The 25,505-nt window shown below is 37.9% G+C and overlaps 1 protein-coding gene across 7 annotated transcripts in view; it reads right to left on the reverse strand.

Moving 5' to 3' along the window:
• The window catches only part of VPS8 (VPS8 subunit of CORVET complex), a 291,235-nt gene that overhangs the window by 140,783 nt on the left and 124,947 nt on the right, over nt 1-25,505 (reverse strand). For all 7 annotated transcript variants that reach the window (XM_061413733.1, XM_061413742.1, XM_061413725.1 and 4 more), the window contains 6 exons: nt 23,310-23,381; nt 17,300-17,419; nt 16,215-16,271; nt 9,479-9,561; nt 8,640-8,724; nt 7,041-7,139 (listed from right to left, as the gene is read on the reverse strand). In XM_061413733.1, coding sequence (XP_061269717.1) covers nt 7,041-7,139; nt 8,640-8,724; nt 9,479-9,561; nt 16,215-16,271; nt 17,300-17,419; nt 23,310-23,381 — 516 coding nt within the window. The remainder of the gene's footprint in view (nt 1-7,040; nt 7,140-8,639; nt 8,725-9,478; nt 9,562-16,214; nt 16,272-17,299; nt 17,420-23,309; nt 23,382-25,505) is intronic.

Below are 25,505 nucleotides of genomic sequence, written 5' to 3' on the forward strand. Positions count from 1 at the left end.
AAAGAAAGCCCAGAAATAAACCCAAACCCACACTAACGGTCATTTATCTATGACAAGGCAAGAATACACAGTGGAGAAAAGACAGCCTCTTAAATAACTGGTGCTGGGCAAACTGGACAGCTACATGTAAGAGAATGAAAACAGACCATTCTCTAACACCATATACAAAATAAACTCAAAATGGACTAAAGACCTAAATGTAAAAGCAGATACTGTAAAACTCCTATAGGAAAACTTAGGCAGAACACTCTGATATAAATCATAACAATATTTTTTTGGATCCATCTCCTAGAGTATTGAAAACAAAAGCAAAAATAAGCAAATGGGACCCAATCAAACTTACAAGCTTTTGTAGAGCAAAGGAAAACATAAACAAAATAAAAAGATAGCCTTCAGAATGGGAAAGAATATTTGCAAACAATACAACCAATAAGGGATTGATTTCCAAAATATACAAACAGCTCCTACAGCACACACACACAAAATCCAATCAATAAATAGGCAGGAGATCTAAACACATTTCTCCATTTCTCAAAAAGATGGCCAATAGGCACATGAAAACATGCTCAACATTGCTGTTAGAAAAATGCAAATCAAAACTAAAATGAGGTATTACCTCACATGGATCAGAAAGGCCATCATCAGAAAGTCTACAAATAGTAAATACTGGAAAAGGTGTGGATAAAAGGGAACCCTCCTATACTGTTGGTGGGAATGTAAACCGGTTTAGTCACTATGGAAAATGGAGGTTCCTCAAAAAAACAAAATTAGAACTATCATATGATCCAGCAATCCCACTCCTGAGCATATGTCTACCTAGAAAACATAAAAACTTTAAATCAAAAAGATACATGCATTCCAGTGTTCATAGCAGCACTATTTACAACAGTCAAGACATGGAAGCAACCTAAATGTGTACAGACAGATGACTGGATAAAGAAGATGTGGTATATGATGGAATATTACTTAGCCATTAAAAAGAATGAAATAATGGTATCTGCAGCAACATGGATGGACCTAGAGATTATCACACTAAATGAAATCAGACAGAGAAAGATAAATAACCATATGATATCACTTACATGTGGAATCTAAAAAAAAAAAATGATCCAAAGGAATTTATTTACAAAACAGAAGTAAGACTCACATACACAGAAAACAAACTTACAGAAACCAAAAGGGAAAGCGGGGAGGGATCAATTAGGGATTTTGGATAAACAGATACACACTACTATATAAAAGATAGATAAATAATGAGGACCTACTATACAGCACAGGGGACTATATTCAATATATATCTGGTAATAACCTATAATGGAAAAGAATATGAAATGGAAAAAATATATATATACAACTGAATCACTTTGCTGTATACCTGAAACATTGTAAATCAACTATACTTCAATTTTTAAAAAGGGGGAAAGATTCAAAAATGGAAAAAAATTGTTCCTGAGAGAACTAGGTATCCATATTTTTAAAAAATTAATTAATCCCCACTTCAAACCCTATACAAAAACTGCTTTTAGGTGGGTCTAAGATTTAAAGTTGAAAAAAGAAACAAGAAAGCTTTTAGACAACAATACAGAAGGACTTCAGTACCAAAGAAAAAAAACTGATTATTCTGACTACTTTAAAAAAAAAAACTTTTCTTAAAAAGAACCATAGAAAAAAGCCACGGAATAGAATATACTTGCAATATGTATCACTGAAAATAAGACTAACATCCAGGATTACAAGGAATTCCTTCATGAATGAGTACAAGAGACATTCTAACAGAAAAATGGGCAAAAGACTTGAACAGTGATGTCACAGAAAGAAAATTTAAATGGCCAATAAATATGTATATATCAATCTCAGTAATTAAGGATATGTAAATTTAAAACAAAACGAAATGTCATTATACATCCACTAGACAGACAAAATTTTAAAAGTTCAGCAAGAATACAGAGTCAGTGGAAAATCTCACACAATGCCGGCATCTGCTGACGTTTAAAGTATTTATCCCAGTTAAGTGGCAACTACACACCCCAGAACAGAGATTATCAAATGTTAACATGCATCAAAATCACCAGAGGGGCTTATTAAAATATATTGTTGGGACCTGTCGACAGAGTTTCTGATTCATTAGGCCTGAGGAGAAGACTGAAACAGCATTTCTATCAAGTTCTCAGCTGATGCTGTAATGCTGGACTGGAGATCAAACGGAACCACTGTCCTAGAAAAATGCATGTGGCTATGTTCAAGATGCATATGTAAGATACCAACAGAATGAATAGAATACTTATAAAATTTAATACTGTACCGTAATAAAAATGAACTGCAGCTACATACAACAAAATATAGAAATTTCTCAAAATATTGAGAAAAAGAGAATAACCTCAGAGTATAACCTCATTTATATAAAGTTCAGCAACAAGCCAAACAAAACATATATTTTTAGGGGTGCAGGCAGATGCAATGACAATATATAGAAGTGTAATAAATTATCAGAAGAACGAAGATAAATATTCATTATCCTCGTTCTTCTGATATTAGTGAGGCAGTGAACCGTGATGAGGAAAGGATACATGGGAACAGTCTAGGGTACTAGCAATAACTATTTCTGGTATGTTGAGTTTTAAATTTTTTATTAAACTGTACTTTTATTTTATGCACTTTTCTCTTTATATTTCAAAATGAAAAGTGTTTTTAAAAATTTCATGAAACATGAATTGTCCATATTGGAAAAACCATCTAAATGAGAGATTCTTTACTGAAATCCACAGACCCAACCTAAGAATGGCTTTTAAGAAATCTGTGGATCCTTAAATAATGAACAAAATGATGCATCCAAGCACATGTGCAAGACTAGGAAGCACAGGTCCAGATCTTTCATTAGAGTCTCAAATGCAGTCTGTACCTCGCAAAGTGTTAAGAACCACTAATCTATACGCTATGTACGTATACTGTCTGAAAACTTTATTATAAGGACTTTCCCTCTACACACTTAATGTTGATTTTATTTATATTAAAAAAAAGCCACACAAAACCTTCAACAAAAAGTCTACAGATTTCTAATATGACCTTCAGAAGTACTAAAAAGTTCAAGGTAAAAAAAAAATAAATAAAAGGCACAGATGTGGGGAAAATAGTCAGCAGAAATAATTGTTGTGCAGCAAAAATATTTCTTGCTTCACCAGTATGAGTTTTCTGCTGAATAATTTGTTTGTTCATGGATTAATGCATCATGTTTCACATTATGCAGAGAGACACAGCTTCATTTTTGGATATCTGGAGTCCATGTGCTCAAAGCACGGCATAATGCAGTTGAAATGAAAAGAACAATGAGCCATAATGTAACTATGAAGACTTAAAGGGGATGATGAAAAGAAAAACAATACCAAATGATTAGAAAAATATATATATAATTCACAGTCAAAGAAGGTTTTCTTGGGTTTTCTTTCTTTCACCAAGACATATTGATCTTGTTGTTAGCAGAAACATGATAAGACTAAATAACATATATGTGTTCTCAATCCAGTAAATGAAAGTGTGGCAATTCCTTCATCCTACTGACTGTAACACTTTTCACATCAGATGTTTTATAGTAGATGCTGTTCACATTTCTAATCTAAACTTCATAATCATCAGGAATTAAAAGTATTCACATTACATGCAATGCTTTCTGAAAGGTTCAGAGCTCATCCTTTCTTATCATTTTTCATATGTAAAAAATTTTAAAACATGTTGAATAATCATATCTTTCACTACATCTCTAAACCCATCACCATCTCCTGATCCTTGCTACAATGAGGAAGAAACAAACTTTGTAGATGTAAATGTTATTTACAAAACTAGAACTACCTCAGCATCCTTCATTACTATTTCTTTTTCTCAATAATTAGAGGACTAAAAAATCAGAAGAGATTCCAACAGCTCTCTAACTCTGTTGGTTTCTGAGGAATATTGTATGTTTTGAACCTAAGAAAACTAAAGTGAGGAGTGATTTCTGGGCCCTTTTTCAGAATGCATTTTGATGCCATCCTCATCACACACATAATCAGTTCAGTTCAGTCGCACAGTCATGTCTGACTCTTTGCGACCCCATGGACTGCAGCACACCAGGCTTCCCTATCTTTCACCAACTCCCAGAGCTTACCCAAACTCATGTCCATCAAGTCGGTGATGCCATTCAACCATCTCATTCTCTGTTGTCCCTTCTGCTCCTGCCTTGATTCTTTCCCTGCTCAGGGCCTTTTCAAATGAGTCAGTTCTGCACATCAGGAGGCCAAAGTATTGGAGTTTCAGCTTCGACATCAGTCCTTCCAATGAATATTCAGGACTGATTTCCTTCAGGATTGACTGGTTGGATCTCCTTGCGATCCAACCAAGGGACCCTCAAGAGTCTTCTCCAACACCACAGTTCAAAAGCATCAGTTCTTCAGTGCTCAGCTTTCTTTATAGTCCAACTCTCACAGCCATACATGACTACTGAAAAACCATAGCCTTGACTAGATGGACCTTTATCAGCAAAGTAATGTCTCTGCTTTTTAATATGCTGTTTAGGTTGGTCATAGCTTTTCTTCCAAGGAGCAAGTGTCTTTTAATTTCACAGCTGCAGTCACAATCTGCAGTGATTTTGGAGCCCAAGAAAATAAAGTCTCTCACTGTTTCCACTGTTTCCCTATCTATTTGCCATGAAGTGATGGGACCAGATGCCATGAACTTTGTATTTTGAATGCTGAGTTTTAAGCCAGCTTTTTCACTCTCCTCTTTCACTTTCATCAAGAGGCTCTTTAGTTCTTCCTTTCTGCCATAAGGATGGTGTCATCTGCATATCTGGGGTTATTGATATTTCTCCTGACAATCTTGATTCCAGCTTCTGCTTCATCCAGCAAGGCATTTCGCATGATGTACTCTGCATATAAGTTAAATAAGCAGGGTGACAGTATACAGCCTTGATGTACTCCTTTCCTGATTTGGAAACAGTCTGTCCAATGGACAGATTGGACAATTCCATGTCCAATTCTAACTGTTGCTTCTTGACCTGATACAGATTTCTCAAGAGGCAGGTCAGGTGGTCTGGTATTCCCATCTCTTTCAGAACTTTCCACAGTTTATTGTGATCCACACAGTCAAAGGCTTTGGCATAGTCAATCAAGCAGAAACAGATGTTTTTCTGGAACTCTCTTGCTTTTTCCATGATTCAGCGGATGTTGGCAATTTGATCTCTGGTTCCTCTACTGTTTCTAAAACCAGCTTGAACATCTGGAAGTTCACGGTTCACGTATTACTGAAGCCTGACTTGGAGAACTCTGAGCACTACTTTGCTAGCGTGTGAGATGAGTGCAATTGTGCGGTCATTTGAACATTCTTTGGCATTGCGTTTCTTTGGGATTGGAATGAAAACTGACCTTTTCCATTCCTGTGGCCACTGCTGAGTTTTCCAAATTTGCTGGCATATTGAGTGCAGCATCTTTACAGCAATGTCTTTTAGGATTTGAAATAGCTCAACTGGAATTCCATCACCTCCACTAGCTTTGTTCATTGTGATGCTTCCTAAGGCCCACTTGGCTTCTCATTCCAGAAATGTCTGGCTCTAGGTGAGTGATCACATCATCTTTGTTATCAGTGTCATGAAGATCTTTTTTGTATAGTTTTTCTGTGTATTCTTACCACCTCTTCTTAATATCTTCTGCTTCTGTTAGGTCCATACCATTTCCATCCTTTATTGTGCCCATCTTTGCATGACATGTTCCCTTGGTACCTCTAATTTTCTTGAAGAGATCTCTAGTCTTTCCCATTCTATTATTTTCCTCTATTTCTTTGCACTGATCACTGAGGAAGGCTTTCTTATCTCTCTTTGCTATTCTTTGGAATTCTGCATTCAGATGGGTATATATTTCCTTTTCTCCTTTGCCTTTAGCCTCTTTTCTTTTCTCAGCTATTTGTAAGGCCTCCTCAGACAACCATTTTGCCTTTTTGCATTTCTTTTCCTTGGGGAGGGTCTTGATCACTGCCTCCTGTACGATGTCACGAACCCCCGTCCATAGTTCTTCAGGTACTCCATCAGATCTAATTCCTTGAATCTATTTGTCACTTCCACTTTATAATCGTAAGGAATTTGATTTTAGTCATACCTGAATGGTCCAGTGGTTTTCCCTACTTTCTTCAATCTAAGTCTGAATTTTGCAATAAGGAGTTCATGATCTGAGCCACAGTCAGCTCCCAGTCTTGTTTTTGCTAACTGTACAGAGCTTCTCCATCTTTGGCAGCAAAGAATATAATCATCTGATTTTGATATTGACATTAGTCTCTGTATTTAGGCATCTGAAGCAAATTTTTGGGCCAACCATCTGTTGGCTCAGACAGTAAAGATTTTGCCTGCAATAAAGGAGACCTGGGTTCGATCCCTGGGACAGGAAGATCCCCTGGAGAAGGGAATGGCTACCCACTCCAGTACTCTTACCTGGGAAATCCCATGGACAAAGGAGTTTGACAGGTCCTACTCCATGGGGTCACAAAGAGTCAGACACTGCTAAGCAACTAACAACTAGCAAATATTTTAAAAAGAACTTTTAGTTTCAAAGTCAATTACTGCATTCCTATAAAACAGCATTAATAAACAAAATGAGAATCATCATCCTTTTACATAAGAGAAATACATCCTCTTACATAAGGGAAATACATCAGAGAGAATAACTCGTTGCAGTGATGTTTCTAAAATTCCATCAAGTAACTGAGGGAATGGCTCCTGTCACATAATAGGGGAAAAGATCAATAGTAGTCTCAGAATTCCTCAGAACATTGTGAAAAAACACTAAAATTCCAGTTTGTGAACTAGCTGATTTAACATGAGTTATTTTCAGAAGTCATGACATAATAAGCTGTATACAGCATGGGTTTTCCACAAATGTGAGGTGGAATAAATTATCTGAAAAAGATGTTAACCCTCAAGCAAATCAACTTAATAATATATCTCCCACTACTTAGCAAAAACTTAATTTGGGAGATATCTATACAAATACGGCAAAGTTTTCAAAATTCTACTGAATCAGTACCTCAATATGATCCATAGCCTTCTGCCATACAGACTGCTTCTCCTCCACACTGTATCCAGGAATGGATAAGATATTGTGAATGTAGTTAAAGACTTCTTCCTGAAAAGCACAAGACAATAAAATTTATTCATTCATTCACTCAAGAATACTTAGTCACTATCTACTATCTCTTGAGAGTCCCTTGGCTTGGGAGATCAAACCAGTCAGTCCTAAAGGAAATCAGTCCTGAATATTCACTGGAAGGACTGATGCTGAAATACTCTGGCAACCTGATGCAAAGAACTGAATCACTGCAAAAGACCCTAGGATGGGAAAGACTGAAGTCAGGAGGAGAAGGGAACGACAGAGGATCAGATGGTTGAATGGCATTACCGACTCAATGGACATGAGTTTGAGCAAGCTCCAGGAGTTGATGATGGACAGGGAAGCCTGGCATGCTGCAGTCCACGGAGTCGCAAAGAGTCAGACATGACTAAGTGACTGAACCGATCTGATCTACTATCTGTATCGGTCTTGGTAAATATCTATTATTTAGAGAAGGAAACCATTTTGAGATGGTTAATTGATGGAGTGAAGTGAAAGTCACTCAGTCATATCTGACTCTTTGCCACTCCATGGACAATATAGTACATGAAATTCTCCAGGCAAGAATACTGGAGTGGGTAGCTGTTCCCTTCTCCAGGGGATCTTCCCAACCCAGGGATCAAACTCAGTCTCCCACACTGCAGGCAGATTCTTTACCAGCTGAGCCACCAGGGAAGTCCAAGAATACTGGAGTGGGTAGCCTACCCCGTCTCCAGTGGATCTTCCCGACCCAGGCATCAAACTGGGGTCTCTCGCATTGCAGGCAGATTCTTTATCAGCTGAGTTACCAGGGAAGCCCCTTAACTAATGGAAGACTGACTTAAAAGAGAAAGAGTAACTGTTTAGGGTACATTCTTAGAAGTTGCAAATGTGTTCCAATTAATTTCAGTCTCGATTTCATTAACCCAGAGTGAATATTATTCTTTTGCTTTGGTGGTCCCTGTCCACATTGTTAGTTTGACATCAAATCTGTCTTGCCCTTGTCCATTATGCTCCACTTACACTGATCTTTGCTTCATTTATATGATCCCTATTCAGTTTCTTGAACAAGTCAAAAAATTTTCCCACCTCAGGATTTTTGCGTATACTGTTCCCTACCCTGGAACATATTTTCTATGGGCTCCTTGCTTGACTAGCTTCTTCTCAAATTCCAAAACTCAGTTTATATGGCATTTTATCTGAGATTCCTTCCCTGGCTGCTCTGTATAAGTTCGTTCCCCCATTATTTACTCCTGTGGGAACCAGTTTCTCTAACGCTCATCACAATTTGCAATTACATATTTGGTTTTCTTACTGTCAGTCTCCATCAATAAACTATAAGTTATAAAATTACAGGAACTATGTATCTGTTTAAATTATCAATATACACTTGAGTTAATAACAGGCAGTCAATAAACAGCTGTTGAATAATGAAGAAACATATGTCCAAATATTTCTACTGAATAATTACTTCTACTTGATAAGGTGAGGGAGGAAACTGCGTAAGAAAAAAGGTAAAGTGGTCTCTTAACTCACCTCTCGTAGTGGGTCACGTAAGTAGCAATCAATAATTTTGTCATATTGGTGTTCTTGTTCATACATAAATTCACAAATTTGGTAGCTAGAACATAAAAGGAAAAACTTCAGTGTACCAAACAGGCAGGTGGTTATCAACTTACTGTTTTAAGACATTTGTTCAGGCATAGGGGTTAGAATTAAGGAAAATGAATACAGTAGATGTGATTTCTACTGTTAAATCAAGTTATCATATCTAAGGAATATGAGTATCTGCCATTCCTTTGAATACAGGTTTTAAAATGCTGCTGAATACTATGTTTATAAGAAATTTCAAAGATGTGCATAAAATAAATGTTAAAGCAACAATATATCATATAAAAAATAGTTAATGCATTAGAAACTAATACAATCAATAATATGAAGTTTCCCTGTTCAGAATTAAACATGTCAAATGAAATATTTAACAAACTAGATAAACAATAGTGCTAACATGCTGCATCTGTTTTCTATGTTAAATTCTGCATTGTTTACAATATAAATGTAAGGTAACTGCCAAAAATCTTAAAAATACCCTGGAAATTTTAGGTAAAAAAAAACAATAAGACTGATATTTCATTTTTACACTAAAACAAATGAACAAGAACTTCAAATTTACTTGCTATTAATTTCTGCAAACTAAACTAACTTCTAGACTTGAAAGGCAAAAACTTTTGCATTTAGGTTTTTTAAAATTATTACATGCATAGCTTTTCTTAATTAAAAAAAATGGCAATGCATCAGTCAACCAGGCTTCAAGTTAGAGAAGTAATACTTTAGTAGTTCTATGGGAACTGATATATGGCTTCAATACAACTTACAATTCTGCTTTCTCTGCCATACGGATGAGTCGACTCTCTTCAAACTGAACTATGCCTCCAGCCTGCAGCAATTCTAAAAGGACCTGAATATTTAAAATAAATGAGTAAAGACACTTTGGAATCTACTTTTATTGATTAGCTCTTCAGGAGTCCTTTCAGCCACATAATCATACGACCCTTATGGAAGAAAGTGAAGAACTAAAGAGCCTCTTGATGAAAGTGAAAGAGGAGAGTGAAAAAGTTGTCTTAAAGCTCAACATTCAGAAAACTAAGGTCATGGCATCCGATCCCATCACTTTATGGCAAATAGATGGAGAAACAGTGGAAACAGTGGCAGACTTTATTTTGGGGGGCTCCAAAATCACTGCAGATGGTGACTGTGTCCATGAAATTAAAAGCCGCTTACTCCTTAGAAGAAAAGTTATGACCAACCTAGACAGCATATTAAAAAGCAGAGACATTACTTTGCAACAAAGGTCCATCTAGTCAAAGCTACGGTTTTTCCAGTAGTCATGTATGGATGTGAGTGTTGGACTACAAAGAAAGCTGAGTGCCCAAGAATTGATGCTTTTGAACTGTGCTGTTGGAGAAGACTCTTGAGAGCCCCTTGGACTGCAAGGAGATCCAACCAGTCCATCCTAAAGGAGATCAGTCCTGGGTGTTCACTGGAAGGACTGATGCTGAAGCTGAAACTCCAATACTCTGGCCACCTGATGGGAAGAGCTGACTCATTTGAAAAGACCCTGGTGCTGGGAAAGATTGAAGGCAGGAGGAGAAGGGGATGACAGAGGATGAGATGGTTGGATGGCATCACCGACTCAATGGACATGAGTTTGGTTAATTTCCGGGAGTTGGTGATGGACACGTAGGCCTGGCGTGCTGCAGTCCATGGAGTCACAAAGAGTCAGACGCAACTGAGTAACTGAACTGAACTGAAGCAGCTGAATAAAAAATTAACCTTTACCAAACTAAGTATCTAAATATATGACCAGGCTATGAGACATATTTTAAAATAAATCTCAAAATATAACACAATCACTACTTAATCATTAGAGCAGTATCAGAAAGCTCTCTCCTATATTTAAGTTCAAGATCCAGGGTAACATGCCCTTTCTCAGAACTCCAGGACGCCATTTAACAAAACATTTTTCAAACACAGGAAATTACTTCCAAATTAATTTTTTTACAAAGGCAGAAAGAAATAAAACCTAGCCTACCTTTACACTTCAGAACTCTAATCCATTTTGAGTATTACAATGCACTGCTATATAGGACAATAATGGAGCGAACATATCTGCTGAAAACCTCAGTTTGAAATAACATGATCAACTGCCAGTGCTGGAGAGAGTCTGAACCAACTTATGGGAGTTGAAGCTAACTGTCAGCTTTCTAGGAATTTTTAAGCTGGCTGTTAAATACAGGCATTGTTAAAAATAAAATTATATAAACTTACGATTAAATAAAAACAAAGGTAATACCCAAACTCACCACTTCCTAAGTATTTTACTGTGTATGCTCTCTAGGTTAGAGACTGTAGCCTTAATGCATGGTGGGCTTCCCTGATGGCTCAAACGGTAAAGAATGTGCCTGCAACGCAGGAGACCCAGGTTCAATCCCTGAGTCAGGAAGATCCCCTGGAGTAATAAACGGCAATCCACTCCAGTATTCTTGCCTGGAGAATTCCATGGAGAGAGGAGCCTGGGCGGCTACAGTCCATGGGGTCACAAAGAGTCAGACACAACTGAACGATTAACACTTTCACTTTATCTGTACAGTGGAAATATTATGTAAGGGTGTGTTATGGTACATCACTCCCCAACTTCATGTGCAATGTGATATCACGCTGGAAGGTTGAAATCAGCCACGATGGGAATACTTACACCATGGAAATTAATAAATGCTATAAATCAGGGCTTGTTACATTTTTAAAGGATTATAAAATAAAGAGTATGTGACAGAGACCATATATGACCCACAAAACCTAAAATATTTACTCTCTGGCCCTTTACAGAAAAACTATGACAATTTCTGGCTAAGATATTGATGGAGATAACGTTAATAAGAGAATCAAACTTAAAAGTCTGTTTGTTGGAGTCATTATACTGAAAATAGCACAAAAAAATTAAGGAATCATTTTTCCAATATTAGAAAACTGTTATCCAATTCAGCAAAGAAGTCATAACACTGATCAATGAGTGAAGTTCTGACATGCTTTCATTACTGCACTTTCATCTTATTCATTTTAATAAATGAAAGTATCAATCAACATTCACATCAGTACAAAATTTTGATATAAGAAAAACAGCTTAAGAGAAAGACTGCTGGATGAGAAGGGAAGGAACCGAGCTCTGACTTTACTGACGACCTTGAGCAATTTGCGTCATCAGTTTTCTACTTTCTAAAATGAGTGAGGGAAAAAAATCCCCAGGTAATCCCAAAAAGGATTCCCAATAACAGATTACTAACTATGATTACTTTTAAAGGTTTGGCTTTTACATTTAGGTTTAGTTTTTATTTCTGTTTTATTTAGTAATTTACATAAAAAGTTTTTATCATTTTATATATAGCAACACCATGCATAACATGATTCACTTTTCCTGCCAATAGAGAAATAGGGGCAAAATGAGGGACCCACATTACTGTTTGTATTCAGTATAATTTAAGAGACAATCAAAATTTTAGCAGCTGTTCTCTTTCCTAAGATAGTCTGCAGCAGTCATGGGGCCACAGCTGTGCAGAGAAAGGGTTCACTGTTGCGTTCCTATGTTCTTTATCTGAGTCTCAACCTCCGGCTGGGAATATATTACCATAAAAAAAAATCAGCATTGGTCCAGAAGTACTTAATTTTTGTAGCTTACTTATCTGACAAAATCTTGTCATCAGTTATAAACAGACTGTCTTAGTGTTCACAATTAGAGTGGCTAAGCTTTTAAGAAATCCTACTCCTAGAAAGCACCCTCAAGCAAGTGGCTAAACAGAAAGAAGTGGTGATCAGTTTTTTCTCACAGTGATTAGTGGAGGGATAGACAGATTCATGGTGTAGAGTTCTGACAAAACATGGGCCACTGGAGAAGGGAATGGCAAACCACTTCAGTATTCTTGCCTTGAGAAACCCATGAATAGTATGAGAAGGCAAAAAGATAGGACACTGAAAGATGAACTCCCCAGGTCAGTAGGTGCCCAATATGCTACAGGAGGTCAGTGGAGAAATAACTCCAGAAAGAATGAAGATACGGAGCCAAAGAAAAAACAAAACCCACTTGTGGATATGACTGGTGATAGAAGCAAAGTCTGATGCTGTAAAGAGAAATATTTCATAGGCACCTGGAATGTTAAGTTCATGAATCAAAAGCAAATTGGAAGTGGTCAAACCTGGGGATGGCAAGAGTGAATGTCGACATTTTAGCAATCAGTGAATTAAAATGGACTGGAATGGGTGAATATAACTCAGATGACCATTATATCTACTATGTGGGCAAGAATCCCTTAGAAGAAGTGGAGTAGCCATTATAGTAAACAAACTTAGTAAACAAAATGCAGTACTTGGATGGAATCTCAAAAATGACAGAATGATCTCTGTTCATTTCTAAGGCAAACCATTCAATATCACAGTAATCCAAGTCTATACCCTGACCAGTCATGCTGAAGAAGCTGAAGTTGAACGGTTCAGTGAAGACCTACAAGACCTTCTAGAACTAACACCCAAAAAAGATGTCCTTTTCATTATAGGGGTCTGGAACACAAAAGTAGGAAGTCAAGAGATACCTGAAGTAACAGGCAAATTTGGCCTTGGAGTACAAAACGAAGCAGGTCAAAGGCTAACAGAATTTTGCCAAGAGAACACACTGATCATAGCAAACACCCTCTTCCAACAACACAAGAGAAGATTCTACACATGGACATCACCAGATGGTCAATACTGAAATCAGACTGATTATATTCTTTACAGCCAAAGATGGAGAAGCTCTATACAGTCAGGGAAAACAAGACTGGGAGCTGACTGTGGCTCAAATTATGAACTCCTTATTGCGAAATTCAGACTTAGATTGAAGAAAGTAGGGAAACCACTGGACCATTCAGGTATGACCTTAATCAAATCCCTTATAACTATACAGTGGAAGTGACAAATAGATTGAAGGGATTAGATCTGATAGACAGAGTGCCCGAAGAACTATGGACGGAGGTTCATGACAATGTACAGGAGGCAGTGATCAAAACTATCAAGGAAAAGAAATGCAAAAAGGTTGTCTGAGGAGGTCTTACAAATAGCTGAGAAAAGAAGAGAAACTAGAGGCAAAGGAGAAAAGGAAAGAAATATCCATCTGAATGCAGAGTTCCAAAGAATAGCAAGGAAAGATAAGAAAGCCTTTCTCAGTGATCAATGCAAAGAAATAGAGGAAAGCAATAGAATGGGAAAGACTAGAGATCTCTTCAAGAAAATGAGAGATACCAAGGGAACATGTCATGAAAAGATGAGCACAATAAAGGAAGGATGGTATGGACCTAACAGAAGCAGAAGATATTAAGAAGAGGTGGAAAAAATACACAGAAGAACTATACAAAATGATCTTCATGACCCAGATAACCACGATGGTGTGATCACTCACCTAGAGCCAGACATCCTGGAATGTGAGGTCAAGTGGGCCTTAGAAAGCATCACTATGAACAAAGCTAGTGGAGGTGATGGAATTCCAGTTGAGCTATTTCAAATCCTAAAAGACAATGCTGTGAAGGTGCTGCACTTAATATGCCAGCAAATTGGGAAAATTCAGCAGTGGACACAGAACTGGAAAAGGTCAGTTTTCATTCCAATCCCAAAGAAACACAATGCCAAAGAATGTTCAAATGACCGCACAATTACACTCATCTCACACGCTAGTAAAGTAATGCTCAGAGTTCTCCAAGCCAGACTTCAACAGTACATGAAGTTCCAGATGTTAAAGCTGGATTCAAAAAAGGCAGAGGAGGGATGGTATGGGGAGGGAGGAGGGAGGAGGGTTCAGGATGGGGAACACATGTATACCTGTGGCAGATTCATTTTGATATATAGCAAAACCAATACAATATTGTAAAGTTAAATAAAATAAAATTAAAAAAAAAAAAAAACAAAGGCAGAGGAACCAGAGATTACATTTTCAACATCTATCCGAGCATTGAAAAAGCAAGAGAGTTCCAGAAAAACATCTATTTCTGCTTTATTGTCTACGCCAAAGCCTTTGACTGTGTGGATCACAATAAACTGTGGAAAATTCTGAGAGAGAAGGGAATACTAGACCACCTGACCTGCCTCTTGAGAAATCTGTATCAGGTCAAGAAGCAACAGTTAGAAATGGATGTGGAACAACAGACTGGTTCTAAATGGGTAAAAGAGTACATCAAGGCTATATATAGTCACCCTGCTTATTTAACTTATATGCAGAGCACATCATGTGAAATGCCAGGCTGGATAAAGCACAAATTGGAATCAGGATTGCCAGGAGACATATCAATAACCTCAGATATGCAGATGACACCACCCTTATGGCAGAAAGCAAAGAAAAGCTAAAGAGCCTCTTGATGAAAGTGAAAGAGGAGAGTGAAAAAGTTGGCTTAAAACTCAACATTCAGAAAACGAAGATCATGGCATCTGGTCCCATCACTTCATGGCAAATAGATGGGGAAACAATGCAAACAGTGAGAAACTATTTTCTTGGGCTCCAAAATCACTGCAGATGGTGACTGGAGCCATGAAATTAAAAGATGCATGCTCCTTGGGAAAAAAAAGCCATGACCAACCTAGACAGCATATTAAAAAGCAGAGACATTACTTTGCAACAAAGGTCCGTCTAGTCAAAGCTATGGTTTTTCCAGTAGTCATGTATGGATGTGAGAGTTGGACTATAAAGAAAGCTGAGCGCTGAAGAATTGATGCTTTTGAACTGTGTTAGAGAAGATTCTTAAGGGTCCCTTGGACTGCAAGAAGATCCAACCAGTTAGTCCTAAATGAAATCAGTCCTGAATATTCAATGGAAGGACTGACAGTGAAGCTGAAGCTCCAATACTTTGGCCACCTGATGTGAAGAACTAACTCATTGGAAAAGACCCTGGTGCTGGGAAAGATTGAAGGCAGGAGGAGAAGGGGACAACAGAGGATGAGATGGTTGGATGGCATCACCGACTTGATGGACATGAGTTTGGGTAAGCTCCGGGAGTTGGCGATGGACAGGGAAGCCTGGTGTGCTGCAGTCCATGGGGTTGCAAAGAGTCAGACACGACTGAGCGACTCAACTGACTGACTGAGACGGATGCCAGTCCCCAGAAATGGTGAGCACTAGTGCAGTGGAACCACAGGGCACTCCCAAAAGCTGAGCGTTCCAATACTCAAGATCTTGAAGTGTTTTTGGTTCATGACCATAGCAACTAGGTATGGTTACTAACTTAATGATGCTGGCAGAAAGGAGCATGTAGTAGGTGCCAACTATTGCTCATAAAGGAGAAGGATAAAGTTTTTATTCTCTTTTGATGTCACATTGAATGCAAGACAGGTGCAGTCTGCCTAGAAATTTATTTGTAGTTTGACTGAGGCTCAAACTACAACCGTCCACACTATTTCCTGGTTGCCACTATCTCACATAGTATTAGGGTTAGACACAAGTCTTTCTGCCCTTACACCGTAAGGTCTAGTACAAAAGGTTTTTTCTGGTTCACTCTGTCTCCTTTCCCATTCTTTAGCAAGATGAGTTCTAGCAATTCATACCTGCTGTCTTTCAGAGTGTCGGGAGTCATCATCAGGACTACAAAGGAATTCAAGGACCTGGTCAAAGAAAAGGTATTTTTAAATTGGATACCAGCGTGCATGCCATAAGGAAAATCATAGTTCCTCTTTCTATATCACCAATTCATTCACATCCAGCTCAACAAACACTACAGGGATATGGCAGCTTCCCAATTGGTCAGCCCAATATATGACACAGCAGGCTCAGTTATGCTAACAATATATACCTTAAACACATTTCTTTACTATTTAGAAACATGACTAGAATCTGACATCATATATACCTTAAGATCCCCAAAACCATGGACCAAGCTAAGTACGGACTTTGGAGTCAGGCCACTTGAATCTGAATCCTAACCTTATTAATACTTAATAACAACATTTATTGCTGGTAATAACACTTATTAAGTGACTTGGATGAGTGATTTAACCTCTCCAGGCTTTAGCATCCTCATCTGCAAAACAGGAGTAACAACTATAGCACATTCAGAGGTACTGGGAGTACTCAGTTAATACATACATGTAAAACTTTGAAGCAGAGCATGGCACTATGAAGTGCTCAATAAATGCTGGTCATGATTAGCAACTTTCTCCAGGTAAAGAGTATTTTCTTCGTCACCTGTGGCTTTGTAGAAGATATTTAACTGGATTTGGAAATACCTTCAGAGTGGTTAGTAAGTAAATTTGGATTTTCTAAAAGTAATCTCTCTTCCAGATGATCAACATCATAGTCTTACTATCAATGAGATGGGTAATTATATAGTTGAAAAATTCTTAAGTCAAAAATTCTAGGCAAATTTAGAACAGAATAATTGGGAAAACAATCTCTATAAACCAATCTCCACAAATCATACTCCCATGACACCAAGTTACTGAAAAGTCACACAATCCTAACACAACACTAAAAAACAAAAGCTATTTTAGATCCAAACTGAAAGATGAACAAGCCTCTAACTCATAGGACACTTACCTGGTAGGTTATTCTATTAAGAAACCATGTAATCCAGTGAATTTTTCTATAAACGGTAAATAAAATAACTCTACTTCTTATGGTTAAAGACACTCACCTGATCAAAAAGAGTTCTGTTTACAAATAAGGTGTTGTCAGGCTTCGCAAGCTGCCGGGCAAGGAAGGTAAAGAGACACCCCACTTGTGAGGGCGTAAAATCTGAATTCTCCACCATAACCTATGAGCAAAAGAGACCATTTATTCAATATACCATCTGGTTTGACACAGAAAAATATACAATTAGAGGCAGGGGTGGGGAAGCCTCAGTATGAAGGACTCATAAAAAGATTCTTTATCAGCTGTGTGACAACTGAGTTCAGCACCCCTCGGAGAAGAAGCACAACTGCCTGCACTCCGGAAAGCACGTTAGTGACTCCTGGCGTATTTACAGGCACAAGTTCAGCAAGAACTGAATTGCTACAGGTAGATTTACAAAATATATATACATATAAATCATGTTTCCTTCTTGAATTCTTAAAAGAGAATCTAAAATTAAAGTAACCCTATTAAAAATCTGTCCACCAACACAGGAAGAAGGGAGCTGCTTTCGGGTTTAAAGGTAAGACAGCTTGAGAATGAAGGTATCCCAGAAAAGAAGCCAGCCAGCCTATGAGTCAGTGAAGTGAATGGCTTCTGCCTTGGCTATAAGCAGTTCAGTGAACAGATGGTTTCATATAACATGCTCTTTACAACCACACACAGTTATCAAGTCATAATCTCTCCTCTGATTTAAGTGAGCTCTCATCTCCTGAGTACCTACTACTATGCCTAAGATGCTTATGGTAGAAGCCTTCAAGGGAATTGTGAACCAGAAAGCAAAGTGAGACAGGTAAACAAATCTTAAATAAAAATCATAATGTGATTAGCACTTATAAAGGAACAAATGACAATGGAAGCACAGAGAGGGAAATTCAGTTCAACTGATCAGAGAAAAAAATTTGAAACAAAAAAATGAGAAAAGTAGCCTCTAAACTAAGTTTTAAAGCCCGTGTGGAATCCATGACAGGGGAAGAAATGTCAGGAGAAAGAGCAGTCCAGGCAGAGAGAAGAGTGGGGGCAAAAACATGAACACAAGAAAATATAAGTTTGTCTGGAAAAATACCATGTTTCATTAGAATGCAGCAGTATGCATGAGGAGGGAAAAATCAAACCAAAAGAAAAACTTAGGGTTCCAATCCCATTCCAAGGAATCCAGAATTTATTTGTTAGAAAATGGAGGAGTTACTAAAGGTGTAATGAGGAGAGCTGATTGTGATCAGCACTATGCATAGGAAAATTACCCCAACAGCAATGCTTAGGATAAAGTAACAGAAGCAAGAAATAAAGGTAGAGAGACCTAGATGCATGGGACTGCAGAGGTCCATGGGAGAGTCAGAGGAGTTCAGAACAATGCAGTGATGAACAGGGAAGGAGAAACAGGTGCAAAAGTCACTGCAGAGAGGCAGGTATTCACATGTGTGGAAACATGTGGCTAAAGGAAGAATGAAAAATGACAGGTCTTGAGCCTGATAGCAGGGAGGAGAACAATGCTATTAACAAAGAGAGAGATGGCAGAAGTCTGAGAAGGAAGACCAGGCATTGTTTTAAACTAACTGAACTTAAGGAGGCAATTCTACAACAAATTAGGCAACAACAGCCCATCTCATCTACAAACTCTCTCCTTTCATTTTCCCTTCAAAGATAAAATGTTCCCTTGGGGCCCCATTTTTGGCCTAGCCTTTTCTCACTTTGCTAAGCAGTTTGCCCCTGTCTTTTACTGCCCCTGTCTTTTACTTAGTCCAGCAATCACAGCTTGCTCAAGTGCCTAATTATCATTACTAGAATATGAGGATGTTCAAGTTGTAATCTGTGTATCTAAATTCCAATTTATAATATTCAAAGAGCTTTCTATAGCTTTAAAATACTCAATCATCATTTCCTTTCCGCATATGGGTCCTTTCTTAGGATTCAACTGTCAGGGCCCAACTAGTGCTCTTCTCTGCTTTTAGCTCTTCCTTTTGCTCTACAAGTGTAAACTACTCTCTCACCTGTCTGATCCTAAAAACGTCTTCTAAGGAAACAGTTCGAGTAACTCACAGCCCCATTCCCTTGCCACCTCAGCAAGTGTCCAACTAGGTATTATCCCAGAAATTTTAGCTTCTTTCCATTTCTTCTGATCAATTTCAGAGACCATGCTTACAAAATTTTCTGGGCAATCTTATACAAAGTCACAAATTTACAGCTTTCCCACTCTATGTCTGCAGCCATTCAGCACCCATAACGCCTGAGGTTTGATGCTCACTCTCCTGTTTTCTGGTACTTGCCTGTGCTCCCTCAGAAAAGCTACATACATGGTGACTACAACTATCACCAGAATGAGAAAATAATCTCAAACTTACCATTTGAGATAGGGTCATTCTTCACTGACCCTAGGTTAAGTACTATCAAAATAATATATAAGATGCAGCCACTTTGTAAAACAGTATGGAGGTTCCTTTTAAAAAACTAAAAATACAGCTACCATATGATCCAGCAATCCTATCCATGGACATATAGCCCAAAAAGATTAAAGTGTTAATTGCTTGGTCGTGTCCAACTCTTTGCGATTCCATGGACTGAAGCCCACCAAGCTCCTCTGTCCATGGAATTCTCCAGGCAAGAATACTGGATTGGGTTGCCATTTCCTTCTCCAGGGGATCTTCCCGACCCAGGGATCAAACCTGGGTCTCCTGCATTGCAAGCAGATACTCTACCATCTGAGCCACCAGGGAAGCCTGTATAGATGAAGACTTTAGTTCAAAAAGATACATGCACCCCAATGTTCATAGCAGCACTATTTATAGTACCCATGACATGGAAGAAACCTAAGTGTCCATCAAGAGACAAACGGCTTTAGAATATGTGGTTTATATATATACAATGGAATCTTACTAAGCCATAAAAAAGAATGAAGTAGGACTTCCCTGGTGGCTCAGTGATGAAGAGTCTGCCTGCCAAAAGCAGGAGACATGGGTTAGATCCCTGGTCTAGGAGGATCCCACATACTGAGCAGCAATTAAGTCCATGTGTCACAACTACTGAGCCTGTGCTCTAGAGTCCGGGAGCCACAACTACTGAAGCCGTGCACCCTAGACACCATGCTTGGCAACAAGAGAAGCCCATGCAACCACAGCTAGAGAGTAGCTCCTGCTACTGCAACCAGAGAACAGCCCATGCAGCAATGAAGACCCAGCACAGCCAAAAATAAATAAAAGTATGAAATAATGCCAATTGCAGCAACAAGGATGGACCTACAGAATATTATACTTTACTGAAGTAATTCAGAAAGAGAAAGACAAATATCATATGGTATCACTTACATGTGGAATTTAATAAATAATACAAATGAATCTATATACATAATAGATTCACAGATACAGAAAACAAACTTATGGTTACTAGTAGGGAAAAGGAGGAGGCAGGGGTCAATAGGAGTACAAAATTAACAGATACAAATCATTATTCACAAGCACAGGGAACTCTGCTCAATGTTATGTGGCAGCATGGATAGGAAGGGAGTTTGGGGGAGAATGGATACATGTATATGTATGGCTGAGTTCCTCTGCCTTTCACCTGATACTATCACAACACTTTAATTGGCTATAGTCCAATATAAAATAAAAAGTTTAGAAAAACCAAATTACTATAATAAAACAGATAAGCAATAAGAATTTACTGTATAGCACAGAGAATTATATTCAGTATCTTCTGATAACCTATCATGGAAAATAATCTGAAAAAAAATACATATATATACACATACATATATATATATCTGAATCACTTTGCTACATACCTAAACTAACACAATACTATAACTTAACTATGCTTCAATTTAAAAAACAATATACAAAAGCAATAATTCACCAAGAGTAACAGTTTAAGTACTTTATGGAGTTTTATTTCCTTCATTTGGATCATTTTCCCAACTTAGTACAGTTTTAAAACTTAAATTCTAATTCAATCAACTTGCAAACATTTCTTGAACACCTACCAGATTGTAGGCATCGTGCTAGATGTGTTAAAATAATGACAAAAAAACAAACACACACATCCTTACAGTCTCTACCTACAGGAAACTCATTCCAGGTAGGAAAAGACACATGTAAACAAACCATACAGTATGTCAAGTGTAGCATGAAGTGTTACAAGATCCCAGAGAAAAGGCAACAAGTCAAACTGGAAGTGTAAGAGAGGGTTCTGAAGAGCTTCTCATGGATGATATTTGAGTTATGTCTTAGAGAATGGCTAGGAATTTGCCAGGCAGAGAAAGCAAAGGAAAACACATGATGGGATAAAAGAAAACTCACACAAAGAACATAAGCCAAAAAAGATGACACAGAAAGTTCACTGAATTTCAACAATTTAAAACTGGTGAGAAGGGAGTTCCCTGGTAGCCGAGTGGTTAGGATTCCAGACTTTCACTGCCATGGCCGGGGTTCAATCCCCGGTCGAGGAACTCAGAAGCACAAGCTGCTAAGCATGGCCAAAAAAAAAAACTGTTGAGGAGTTAATAATACAGACTGGTGGGGTGAGAGGGAAGGTCAGAGAAGGAGCAGCTATAGAGATGTAGTCAGGGGTCAGAAAGTAAAAGGATCTTGGATACCATGTTAAAATTTACACGGATATGGCAAAAACTACTACTTGTGCTCCAACATCTGTTCCTTCCATCTAATTTAGAAACAGAACTCATTTTTAGCTAAACACGTGGCCACCCACCATACAGAGTACACTTCACAGTCTCCCTAGCTAAGTGCTATCTACATGATACAAGCAGAATTCCGGTGCACAACTTCTAAGAAATTTTCTCAAAGAAAGAGAACATCTTCTACCTCATCTCTTTCTGCATCCAGGCTGGTTAGAATGCAGAGGTAATACTGGAGCCTAAGCAGTCGTTTTGGACCGAAAGACACAAACCATGGACTGAGAACAACGGCAGTAAGACGGAAGTGTTGTGCATCCCTGACAAGTTTGTGAACCCATCCTACTAGACCAGGCTGCCTACACTCCAGACTTATAGGGAAAAATTAAATTTCCACAACAAACTGTTATTATTTTGAACTTTCTCTCACAGAAGAACTTAATTTCAACTGCACCATAATGGGAAGCCGGAGAAGAATATTACCTAGAAGAAAGGTAAGATCACAAATTAAAGGACAAGATAAGACCATTCGGGAAGGTATTTTGAAACCTAAGTGAAAATTCTCCATACTAGCCACCAAGATCAAACTGACGTTATTTGGGAGCTCTCATATTCATCACTGCCTATTTTACAAGGCTAATAAAGAGCTCAAATGAGATCATGAATACAAATGTGCTTTGAAAATTATAAAGAACTACTATAAATGTAGTTAATGAATTAATATTATACACAAAGAAAATATTTCAATTTTGATCTCTTCTCCAAAATAATCTAAAAGTCACTAAGAGGAAGAAACTACCATTTTATAGCCAAATGAACAGGATAAAAACTCTAAGTTTTTAACTACAAGAAGAAACTGGCCTGGGTGAAGCTGTGCAGATGGACAGGAAAAGAATCTGTCTTCGCAGTCATTCACTAGCAACAGCATGAATCTCAAAATAGTTTTCAATTGAATCCAGATGGACTTAGATTGGGATGATCATCTCTGCGTGCCTCAAATCCTTCCTAAGTTACCCATCATCTCAGTACCATGGCAAAACTACATATGGCACTACCTTAGCAACACAGTGATGCTAGTATGAGACAGGCATCAGAACATTATTTTCTCAAAGCATTCTGAAGTTAGTCTCCATTACTAAATGTAATCATACTAACATAGCAATTATCACAATATGCATTTCTCAAGAGTAGCACTCTGTATCCAACATCCAGTCTAAAGCTGAGATACATTATATTCTTTGAATTAATGATTAGTACTTTAGCTTTTGAAGACAAAGACATCATAATAAAATTTTTAAATGATTTTAACATATTCCTTTATTAAACAAGATTATTTTAGAACTTGCTATAAAGTAATTCACTTTTATAAATATAAATATCAATACAAAGACATTCTAGGGATACTCACCTTCAACAAAATATCCACAATACGTTGTTGATATTCTACAGCTTGCTTATCATTTTTAAAATCTTCAAAAGTCTAAAAAGGAAAAAGAAATTTTAAAAAGGTAAGTATTATTTGAAAATTTTAGAAGGAAACAAGATATTAAATTCTTGTTAATAGGTAAATTCCCAAATAAGATAACCACTCCTCAATAGGTTTTTTCTTATATAACTTTAACAAGTTATTTTTAGTGAGTTTAACAGAAGGCTACATTATTCAATATTATATGATATTCTGAATAAAAAGTATAAAAATAAAGTGATTGTTATACAACCCAAAAGTGATTCACCCTGGTGATATGGTGGATAAGAATCCGCCTGCCAATGCAGGGGACACGAGGTAGATCCCTGGAGTTCAATCCTTGGTCCAAGAAGATTCCGCATGCCGGGGAACCACTAAGCTTGCGCACCACAGCTTCTGAGCCCACACACTCTACAGCCTGTGCTCTGCAGCAGGAGCAGCCCTGCACTGCAGAGCCCATGCACCACAACTAGGAAGCAGCCCCTATTCTCTGCAACTAGAGAAAACCTACCCACAGCAACAAAGACCTACTGCAACCAAAAATAAAGACTACTTTTTAAAATTTATAAAAATCCAACAAAGGAAGGCAACGTTTATAGGCAACAAGAAAGAAAGAATACTGATGGGAAGAGGCAATTTGTGAGCAAGAATCTGAAAAGGATGAAATACATGTTACATGCTCAGCCATCATCCCGTCCATGCTATTTGGAAACAACAACTGAAATACAGTTGTTAACTGTCATGAAAAGAAATTTCCATGACAACTAGGAAGAAATGATTTTCAACAATAGATACTTTTAAAAATTACTATGGTAAAACTGTGACAATATTAAAATCCTGAAGAATACATACAAAGAATAGGTATTCTATTTTCACAACACTGCCAAGTACAGAATTTTTTATTTTATGTTCCTGCTCAAGTAGAGCCAAATACATTTTGAATAGAACTTGCACCCAAGTAAATGACAACACTGGATTCTGAAAATACATAGAAGCTATAGGCCGCATATATGAAGAAACTGAAGGGAAGGAATGGAAACGCAGACTTGTGGACACAGTTTGGGGAGGGAGAGGGTGGGACTAACAGAGAAAGTAACATCAACATATATACACTGCTATGTGTAAAATGGAGAGCTGGTGAGAAGCTGCTGTGTGTAACACAGGGAGCCCATTCTGGCACTGTGTAATGATCTAGAGGAGTGGGAGTGGGGAAGGGAGGAAGGCTCAAGAGAGAGGGGATATATGTATAATTATGGCTGATTCCTGTGGCTGTGTGGCAGAAACCAACAAAACACTGTAAAAATCAAAAAACAAACAAAAAAACTGAAATGAAAATACTTATTGAGTAAGAGTGATAAAGACTTGAAGATCTTTCTAAGGCTTTCTCTTAGGACATTCGGCCCTTTGTTGCTGTTCAGTCGCTCAGTCATATCTGACTCTGCGAACCCATGGACTGCAGCACACCAGGCTTCCCTGTCCTTCGCCATCTCCCGGAGCTTGCTCAAACTCATGTCCGTTGAGTCGGTGATGCCATCCAATTGATAGCTTATGGTGAACAGTGTTGGATTTGTGATCTCCGAAGATTTAACTTCGGGACCAGGGACCAGGTTTGATCACTCAAGAACTTTTGTATAGCAGAGTTTAATTGAAGAAAAAAAGGGACAGAGAAAGCTTCTGACATAGACATCAGAAGGGGGACAGAGAGTGCCCCACCTGCTAGTTTCAATAAGCTATTTTATGCCTGTTATAAAGTTATTAATCATATAAGAGAGACACCTCAAGGCTGACGGAGTTTCACCAGGCCCCTCTCCCACAGTATGCATTTTTGAAATAGGATGGCATGAGGTATGTCATCCCCCAGCCGTAAAGCAATTGATATGAAAACTGGTTCATTGAGCCATTAGCAGTCAAAAGTTAGTCTTAGGTGGAACCATTTTGAAGAAAGGCAAATTCCAAAGCAAATACATAGTTTCATTAACATAGCTTAAGAAAAACATGTGCATAAGAAAAACGCATTGGATAGCTCAAGATTTGAGAAAAGTTCAGTTCAGGCAAAACCAGGTGTCGGCATAGCAACATAGAATTTTAAGAAGACACTTGCAGCTTATTTCCTCAGTTTGGAGACCCCTGGCCTTCCTG

This window comes from Bos javanicus, chromosome 1, assembly GCF_032452875.1.
Source record: "Bos javanicus breed banteng chromosome 1, ARS-OSU_banteng_1.0, whole genome shotgun sequence".
Classification (NCBI taxonomy): Eukaryota; Metazoa; Chordata; class Mammalia; order Artiodactyla; family Bovidae; genus Bos; species Bos javanicus.